This window comes from Gossypium arboreum, chromosome 6, assembly GCF_025698485.1.
Source record: "Gossypium arboreum isolate Shixiya-1 chromosome 6, ASM2569848v2, whole genome shotgun sequence".
Taxonomy (NCBI): Eukaryota; Viridiplantae; Streptophyta; class Magnoliopsida; order Malvales; family Malvaceae; genus Gossypium; species Gossypium arboreum.
Window position 1 is genome coordinate 121193447 of NC_069075.1, and position 10469 is coordinate 121203915.

The 10469-nt window shown below is 31.9% G+C and overlaps 2 protein-coding genes across 3 annotated transcripts; one reads left to right on the top strand and one right to left on the bottom strand.

The window, feature by feature from the left end:
* The first annotated feature begins 1244 nt into the window (after positions 1-1244).
* Positions 1245-2824, top strand: LOC108483938 (uncharacterized). Its single transcript, XM_017787489.2, has 3 exons — positions 1245-1504; positions 1664-1785; positions 1855-2824. The coding sequence occupies exons 1-3, from the start codon at positions 1381-1383 to the stop codon at positions 2173-2175; spliced, it is 567 nt and encodes a 188-aa protein (XP_017642978.1). The 5' UTR covers positions 1245-1380; the 3' UTR covers positions 2176-2824.
* Positions 2429-4944, bottom strand: LOC108483939 (sm-like protein LSM1B). Of its 2 annotated transcripts, XM_017787491.2 has the most exons (5): positions 4514-4944; positions 3818-3886; positions 3578-3693; positions 3404-3466; positions 2429-3027 (listed from the first exon to the last, which is right to left on the bottom strand). In XM_017787491.2, exons 1-5 carry the CDS (start codon positions 4572-4574, stop codon positions 2950-2952), a joined length of 387 nt encoding a protein of 128 aa, XP_017642980.1. In that variant the 5' UTR covers positions 4575-4944; the 3' UTR covers positions 2429-2949. The 2 variants fall into 2 exon arrangements, with proteins under 2 accessions (XP_017642980.1, XP_017642981.1); XM_017787492.2 differs by lacking the exon at positions 3818-3886 and having other exon boundaries at positions 4514-4942.
* Positions 4945-10469: the final 5525 nt, after the last annotated feature.

Sequence of the window (10469 nt, forward strand, 5' to 3'; positions counted from 1 at the left end):
AGATGAGATAATGAAGAGTTTTTGTTGGTGATGGTAATGGTGAATAGTGAAGAAGAATTTACTATATTTCTTAAAGGAGAAAAAAAATACCCAGCGTTAGAAATGGTTAAGAATAAACTCTTAACTACCTCCTTATCTGTTCTTCTAAGCCAAGTTCTCCGGAATATTTTAAAAGTGAAGATAGCCTAAGAACTTTATTGTATTCTGGGGTTGCTTCCACTTCTACTTTGGTGAAGTAGTACTATGTGAAATATCTTTTGCGGAACATCTCTTGAAATGCAAGACGACGATTATTTTTAGATGAGAGTTGTTTTTGAATAAATAGTTATTTTGACTTGTTTCAAAAGTGAGTTGTTCTCAATATAGTTGTTCTCAATGTAGAAGTTGTTCCTTAATAATGGTTCTTTCGGAAAAACACAATTGTTCTAAATAAAAGCTGTTCTAAATAATAGTTGTGCTAAACAAAACTATTCTTGAAAAATGTCATTATTCTAAACAAGAATTATTTCGAACTTAGTGGTTTCCAACAGGAGTTGTTCTAAAATAACTACATTAGACGACAATTGTTCTAACCGAAACCGTTTCTAGACATAGCTATTCTTGAACAATAGTTGCTTTGAACAACTACTATTCTAAATAAGAATTGTTGCTCCAAAAGAGATATGCATGGTAGTACAATTTCTTGAAATATAGTATTCGTAATATTAAAACTTAATATTTGAAACTAATAATAATAACAAATGTAATATTTTTGAAATTAAAATAAAAATTAGTTTAAATTCTAAAAAAAAGAAAGAAATTTAAATAGATAAATACATCAAATTAAGAACATTAAATTCACTCTAAATATTTATCATAGTATTGTCACTTTTTTTGAGTTAATTCATGATATCAACTCAATTAACAATGTTATCAATATATATACAAACAATGCAAGTGAAAAAATGTGTAATAATATTAAAATGTATAAACATATCAAAATAAAGTTTTAATTGAAGTGATAAAATAAATTATAAAATAGTGAAGAAATGAGTTCAAATTTTATTATATACTAAACTTTATTGATTTTATTAAAATATAGAAAGACAAAAGTAGCATTACAATAACATAATATATTTTTATACATAGAAAGATTTTTCTGTAATTAACGTATAAATATTTAGTTTCAAGTAATTTTTAAAAAGAATCCTACTTTTAGGTGTTAGGTGGGGCTTGACTTTGCTAAATTCCTGAATTTAACTTGATGCAATGTAAACGTAAGGAGTGACGTTATAACCATAGGCAGCAGCTAAATTCACCCCCAAGAAAAAGAAAGGTGTCTTACGCGTGTCTGAAACCTTAAAGCAGCAAAGTCCCAGTATCTGAGATTAAAGGAAAAGCATGGCTTCTGCATCAGAGATTGCAGCCAAGTTGGATCTGGTGCCCAACCCTGAAGGTGGTCTCTATACCGAAACTTTCAGAGATACCTCCATCTTCCTCTCCAAATCTCAACTTCCTCCTCACTGTAATAACCAAATGCCTTCTTTCTCTCTCTCTCTTTTTTTTCCCTCCTTTAATTCTGATGTTACATATTCTGTACTCCATGTTTTTATTTATTTACGTGATTAAACAAACTGTGGATGTCAAACTCCTACATATTTTACCTGTTAATTGTGTACTGCAGACAAAGTTGATCGTCCTGTTAGCACATGTATTTACTTCATGCTACAATCCGGGAATGTGTCTCGCCTTCATCGAATACCATGTGCTGAGACCTGGCATTTTTATTTAGGAGAACCTCTTACGGTAATAATGGCTTAAACATCACAGATGAACTTGATTGGATTCTAGATTAACAAAGCGTATTTGATACAGATTGTAGAGCTGGATGAGAAAGATGAGAAGCTGAAACTAACATGTCTCGGACCTGACCTGGGAGATAATCAGCAGGTGCAATATACGGTACCTCCATATGTTTGGTTTGGTGCATTTCCAACCAAGGATTTTCATATTTCCAGTGACGGCAGAGCGGCCAAAGCTGAACCAAGGGATGCTGAGTGTCACTATTCCCTCGTTGGATGCACCTGCGCACCTGCCTTTCAATTTCAAGACTTTGAGCTCGGAAAACATTCCGAGCTTGTTTCCACCTTTCCGAATTATGAGCCTATCATTTCTTTTCTCACCAATACTGATTGACTTGCCATCTGATTTCTCCTGTTCTCAGCTCATTGGTGCCAAGAAGTTTTCATGTTTTTGATCCCTAGATTGCTACTTCTGTAATTTACAGTTTTTCCACAGCTGAAAAAAGCGTTAAGCTTTGTATCAAATGCTGTTTTCCATGCACCAAGATATTGTTCGATAAATTCGTGCTGTGAAAAAATTGCTAATGATCTATTATCGAGCAGCAAAACTAATAAGGCAAGTTAAGAGTAAGAGAAATTGAAGAAACTTCTGCATCAAATGATCATCAAACATAGCTAAAAGGGGTACATATAAAATGAAAGTGAAACTGCCATTAGAAAACGTGGCACAAAGCAACAAACCATGGAAACTTCGAGCAACTTCCAAACAAATGAACTGTAGAAGCCTAGGAAGGAAGTAAAGAGAAACTAAACCAAAGGGAGCAAAGACAGTTTTGGGTATAAACATCCAATGTTCAATATCCTTTAACTGATTGGAGAACCTAATGTAGCTAGCTAATGCATTTAAGGGTTACTGCCTGTTCTATGGAGGTATCCGGAAATCATCTTCATTGCTACTTAAGAATGTAAAAGAATAAACTTCCTCTCCTCAACCTCTTAGCAGAGACGCTCTTCCGAAGTGATTAAGTTTCCTCCTTATTCCAGCTTCCTCCAACAACAGAAATGAAGTGTGGACTTTCATGCCTATCCCCACCCTCTTTCAAGACTTGGGTCAGAGTTGCACTAATATTTGCGATGGCATGAAACACTAACAAAATGAAAGGATCTATTAATCAAAATCAAGGAACTCCATTCTTTTCCTCATGGAGCCCTTTAGATCTGTTGCTTCCCGTTCTGCTTTCTGAGCCTGGAAAAGGGTTGAGAGATAAATTTATTCATGTAGTTCAAAGAACATCAACAGGAGGAATTTATATTTTATATATTTACTAAACCTAGATACATGATCTATTCTGTTGACGTCTGACAAAGCCTCATGTTGTGTTTTATTTGACAAATTACAAAAAATAATTACACTTCAATAGTTCTCCATGTGATTTTTTATGTAATTTTAGCAGCCAAAATCAGACGAAAAATGAGGCATATGTGGCAGGAAAGAAACATAAGAAACCAAACCCCTTGCAAGTGGAATAATCAACCTAGCCTTCCATAAGATGGGTTCTCTCAAATAGATATGGCAAACAGGAAAAATATGCAACAAATGAGAACTCAAACAAGTTACTTACCCTTTTAATCTCGTCTTCCGATACAGGATTCATACGTGAGGGAAGCTCCTCCTTTTCCAAGTCCTGTGTAGCAAATAGCAATTTATAATGAAAAAGAATAACATTGTAGGACAACAATTCCACATGACAACCAAAGAAAAAAAGGGTTAAAGAAGATGGCATAAAACGGCACACCAGCTCTCCTATTATGACAACATTCTCCCCACGGATTACATATTGACCTAAGGGGATGTCACAGTACAAATCTCCAACGATAACTCGCTCACAAGCTCCTTCTAGAACAACATTAGCTGTAAATATGGAAGGGTAGACATCACAGATTATAATCGGAAGAAAAAGGAAGAAAGAAAATGTAAAGGAAACAAAGAAAGCAGATAAGAACTTATCAAAAGGAATAAGATCAGGACAAGCTACCAAATTGATCAAAAGAACGCAATAATCCCAAAAGCTTTCGGCCATCTCTGAGCAGGACAAGGAGTTTCTCTATAAAAATAGATCGATCTCTTGAGGCATGTTTTACAACCATTAAGGATCTCAAGCACAGATAAGTTACTAAACAATTCTTGTAATGTAAAACCAAAACATTCAAGGGCATGATGGGAATAGGTGCATAGTTTATGCTGTCAAAATCTCACTGTGAAACACCTTGTGCTAGAGAATTATCATGTCTCAATCACAAAACCTAGAATTTTGAGAAGTCAACCAAGTACCCAAGATGGCAATTTTCATTTTAGGAAATTCCAAAAGACCAAAAATTAAAAGCTCGTGACTTTAAACACAAAGGGAGTCTTTCTCAAAAAGCCAAATGAGAAGTATACAAAGCCTTTTTACTTGAACAAATTCCTTAAAGAAACTCAAGTTTAAAAAAAAATAAAAAATCCAAGGACATGAAAGAACAGAACTTCACAAATGGAAATAACCCATTACAGTAAAGTACACAAAACAGGGAATAAACTGAATCAAACGGTGCTATCAACAAACCTAAAGCTCACTTCGAAAAGAAAAGGAAAAAATAAATAAATACATACTGCACATAATTTAAAAAAATCAAATAATTCAACAGCATTGGCTTATTAGTACATATAAAGCAGAGAAAAAGAGGGAGATTACTGTCAAGATAGGTGGCAAGAGAGGTGGAGAGAAAGATATCATCAGGGCCAGCCCAAGACATGGAAATCAGTTTTCTCTAATACTTCAATCCCAAATTCCCAAACAAATAGCATTGGCCAGAAGAGATTACCTCGAAATCTGTAAAACAAAACCCTAGGTTTTTTTTTTCCTTTTTTTACAGAAAGCTTTTATTAAGAGGACAAAAGAATAAAAAGAGGAAGCCTTTGTTTCGTTTTCGTGGATCTATCACTCTTTCCTTTGTATATTTGTATTTCATAATTTACCAGAGACAGAGTAAAAACAAAGTGAAAAAGTAGTGTTGTACAAACAGAGAGTTAAAACTCAACTCCCTTTGACCTTGGGAAAGCTAAACAATTTTATTCTAGTGGGATTTTATTTTCTTAATAATGATGATTTGTTACTTTAATTATTGGCTCTGAACCGTTGGTTTTAGCATATCATGTCATGGCCTGCCAATTTATACTCTATTGCATATATTTTAATTTTATTAAGGTAAAATTGATATCAAATATTTTTTAAATAAATTATACTTAATATCACTAAATTATTAATAAATTTATATTTTGGTCATTGAACTTTAAAAGTTACAAAATTATTATTAAACTATTCAAAGATTTTATTTCAAGTTATTGGATTATTAAAATTGCTTTTGGCTTTCTTTGTTTGCATTGACTGTAGCAATTGAAAGCTCTCATTCCCTTCTCTTCTACATTTCAATTTTTTTAAAACAACTTTGAACGTTATGAATCTGCAAACCAAAATTCAAACAACTTTCTTCTTTAATTTTCGACACCGACCATTAGATAGATTTGGATCCAATGTACGTTCTTCTACTCATCAATAGGTATTGATGCATTGTAATCGTAACTTGGAGCTAACTATCTAGACTTTCTAAAAACACCCTTAATAGCTCAATGACTTAAATAAAAACTTTCAAATAGTTCAGTAACTTAAATGAAAACTTTCGAATAGTTCAATTATCAGTTTGTAACTTTTTGGAGTTGAGTGACCAAAATGTACACTTACTAATAGTTTAGTGACCTTGAGTATAGTTGATAACTCTAACATATAGAGTTATCTTTAGCACTTTTAAACTAGTAATTCATGTAAAATTTGAGTGTTTGATAACAAATTTTAGAGTTTTTGTTATAATTTTATTCCTATTAGTTGATACTAAGATGAATTAGCTAATTTGATCATTTTATACACTAAAACGCATTATTTTTGAAGTTTTTGAAACTCACATTTTGATGCTCAATATTGTAACATTTCTACAACATAATCCATGTAGAAAAGGACTGATATATAGTCATCTTTAGACGCCCAATTAAAAGTTTATTGGACTTTGGAAATTCTCTTGACCCAACTCAAGAATTGTGTCAGCAAAATTGGATAGACGGCTGAGGAAATAGGAGCCCAAACCATCCATTAAGGAGGAAAAGGCCCAATCGTCCATTGAGGTGCCCAAATTAGCCACCTATGGCTTGGTAAAACATTGAAAATCAACCAAAAAATTCATGTGACTGTCCAACTCCCTTCTTCATTTCAAGGTTTCTCTCCCATGAATCAAGCAAAAATTTCAAACTCATCCACTCACTTTCCTTAAAATAAGGGTTAGCCATATGATAAGAGATTTTCAAGGCTCTCATTTGCTAAAAATAGCTAGCCTCTACAAGTATAAATAGCTCATTGCTATTCACTCGTTTCACTCATCCCTCGCTAACTATCTCTTCTCTCATTCTTTACCCTTTCACCTCCCATTTGAGAGAGCAACATAAGAATTGAGAGAAGCATTTTAGAAGTTCTTTGAGCAGCAAAAATTCAACATTTTGAAGGCAATTGTGCGAAGGAGCAAAGCAGAAGGAAGGATAAACAAAACACAAGATGAGCTACGGAGAAACACTGGATTTGCCTTATAGTTTCTTTCCCTTTTAACTTTTTTGTTTTGTTCTAAATTGATGAACAAGATTACTAAATATTTTCTGCTTTTATTTTAATTCAAATGTCTTAATTTCGTTGTTGTTAGATTGATTGCATTCTCTTAGCTTAGATTATTAAAATCCTATTAATGATGTTATGTGCCTTGGTTGCTTATTCATTCAGATAACATCATGAACATGCTATTCATGTCTTAAAAAAATGTAGGGATTCAATTGAATTAATTATTTAATCAGGACTAGATTGTAATTAATTTACACAATATCTGAATGGTGCATGTTTGATCTGTTTATGATAGATTAGATCAAATTAGTAATAATATCGAAAAAAAATTATTACCTTCCATAATTTTAGAATTAATGTGATTAAACTATTTCAAAGATAGAAATATCATTGTTACCTTACATAATATGATGTCTACTTATAATAATTTAATAAGTGTGATTCCATGGGTTAATAAATAGTCGAGTTGCCATGAATTTCTTCCATAACATCATCCACACTATTTTAATAATTCTAAATTAGAAAAGACAATTAATTTAACTCTTTTATGTCATAATAATTAAACTTGTGAATTGTTGCTTACTATTTTGAGTTTACACCTTTCATTCATTTTTGGCATACTTAGTTTTTAGTTAAGTTAATTAGTTAATTCAATCTACCCTAATTATTTCCATCACCAATTTGCTATATAATTATTTAATTTCACAATTTTTGCCTTGCATATACAATCCCCGTAGAGATGAAAACTTTATACTTACTACTTTATTATTTGTTGACGACTGTGTACACTTGCACATCATTTGAATATATCACGGCAATAGTTGACCCAAACTTTTCTTCCTTGAACCACTCACATAGTTTTTGTTAAAAAAAGAAGCAGCTTAATTCATGATTTGGCTCCTGAAATATACATGTTTTCCCATTTGGTACCTAAACTTTTTTGCGTAATTTGGTACCTAAAGTATGCATTTCTTATTTTAATCCATTTGATACCTAAACTTTTTTATTTAATTTTAAAAATATATTAAATATTTTTAATTTCATGTAGAGTTAAAAATATTTCCATTTATATAATGTTTATAATTTATATATTTTTTAGATTTTGTATATATTTTTTGAATTTTTATATATTTATTTCTATTTTATAATTGTTAAGGTTTATATATTTAATAAAAAAATATATTTTGTAAGAGAATGCCACACAACATTCTTCTTTAGTCAAAACACACCATGTGACACATTTGCATTGACCAAAGCTGTCTAATAGTTTTTCTACTCATGTCTGCTACAAAACAGATTTAAAACATAAGAAATGTAGACTTTAGGTACTAAATTGGGAAAAAAAGGTTTAGATACCAAAGTGAGAAAATATATATACTTAAAGGGCCAAATTTTGAATTGAGACTTAAAAAAAAGAGTTAATATATGTAACATCCTGATTTTGGGCCTAGTCGGAATAGTAATTTCGGGACCACAAATCTAATGAGGAAAATTTTATTTTTATTATATTTTTATGGTTTAAAATTTCGAGGAATGATTTCTTAAAAATTTCTTTTGAAAATTTTGACGTTTGGACACTCAATTTAGTCAAAAGGACTAAATCGTAAAAAGTGCAAAAGTTGAGTTCTACATGCTAGAGGTGTCCAATTGTTATGAAATTTTAAATTGGACATTCTTATATGGTAATTAGACCATTGGTTAAGTTGGTAGACAAAAATGGACATGGTTAGGCATGTTTCCAAAGTTTTTCATTAAGGGCATTTTGGTCATTTAGTTATTAAAATGAATTAAAAACAAAATTAAAAGCCAATTTTTATCCATCCTCAACCTCCTTGATGAAACTTGCATGGATAAATCATGGATAGGGATTTTAAAGCTTCCAAGCTCGATTGTAAGTCTGTTCTAGCCCTGTTTTTAATGATTTTTACGTTTTTGCAATCCCCGTAACAAGATCTATCTATTTCTACCATTAATTTGAGCTAGGGTTCATGTTTAAAAATTAAACCATGTGTGAAATGCATGCATTTTAATGTCTAATGGTAGAAAATGAGTGTTGGGTGTTAAATAAACGACTTTTACTAAGCGATTTTCGTTGAAAACTTCCAAAAGGACCATTTTGTAAAAGTTGTAAAAATGGCATAAAAGGGTGTTTTGATGAGAATTGTAGTTTTCTATAGTTATGAAAATGGTTCGACTAGGCCTATAGAGTGAGAAAATTGAATAAAAATCACTTTACGAGCCTAGGGGAAAAAGTATAATTTTGATAAAGTTTAGGGGCAAAATTGTAAATTTTCCAAAATATGATTTTTGGATCACATTAAATAATGTGATTAATGATTAGACTAAATGTGAATTATAGATAAAGGAAAACAAGGATTGGACCAAGATCGGGTGAAAAATAGAAAATCGACGGTTAGGTTCCTTTTTGCTATTTTGGTGCCGAGGTAAGTTCGTGTGTCAATAATATTGCAATGTTATATTTGAATTGAAAATTATATATTATTATTGCACGAATGACATGATTTAATATATTGAAAAGTGATGAAAGAATGGTATATAAAATTTGTGAGAACAATGATATATGACTAGCAGCACATGAAATATTTGATGGTTCAATCATTGATGGCTTGCTATATAATAGTTAAATATATTGAGAATTTGATATAACATGATGTTTTATTAAGTTGGATAACTTGTGAAAGAGTGAAAAGGAAGTTAAGACCATTTGCAAGTAAATACAATGTGTGAGGTATGTTAATTGCTTAAATGATGATTATATGATAAATGTATGCTCTTGATAAGAATATGATTTGAATGCTCAATGTATGAAAATTTATGAAACATTGACATGATTGATATTAAGAGGAAGAAAATTCTCGGTTGAATGAAATAGGATATTCGATAGATTCCTGAAAAGGAATTGATTGTAAAAAGGATCTAGTCCGGACGGGTGATCCAATCCCTATATAGCCCTCTCGAAGAATATGTGTAAATGGATTTCGCCCGGATAGCTAATTTAATCTAAATTAGGTTTTGAATTTAACCTGGAATGATAATTCAGATCCGAGCTCATTAGAGTATATGTCGTTGCAAGGGATTTAACCTGGACTGGTAATCCCAACAATACTCTATGAGTTTATGTTATAGGGGATTTAGCCTGGAATGGTAATCCCGCTAAAAGAAAGGAGGTTCGTGTGAGTGTGCTTTTTAGAAAGGGAAAATACGAATTGACGGGCATGAACTTGTAAAGTGATCTAGCCTCCCGAAGAATATGTGTGCTGAAATAGATTTAGCCTGGACGGGTAATCTGATTAGGATCTGAATTTAGCCTGGACTGGTAATTCAAATCCGAACTCATAAGGGGAATTGTCGCTCGGGGGATTTAGCCTAGACTAGTAATCCCATGATACTCTATGAGTTTATATTACGGGGGATTTAGCCTGGACTGGTAATCCTGCCATAAGAGCGAGGTTTGCGGGAGTGTGTACTTGAAATGATCACTTGTATGAATTGACGGTGAATGAGATATCCATCGAGATTCCGAGAAATTCAATGAGATTAATATGAGATATGAAATAAAAGAGTTCTTGCCATGATAAACTCATTTATGTTATATGATACTATTATGATGCATATGAATTTTCATGTTTGGATGAGTGTTGTGATAAGTGATAGCACAGGTAAGTACTCGAAACCTATGGACTTGTGATAAGAATGAAAATGAATGAGTGATACTTATGAGAGTAATTTCATGCAAATCTTGTGATGGTATCATTATATTGTATTAAAATAGTTTGGACAGCTGTTGTAGTCCTACTTTGAAAATACACCAAAAATTGTGGAAGTCAACTTTGAAAGAGTTATAACTTCACAAAACTTCTCATCCCTTATTGTAATATCCCGAATTAGGACCTAATCGGAATAGTGGTTTCGTGACCATAAATCCGAGATAGAAATAATTATTTTATAATTATTTTGAGGTTTATGATATGAT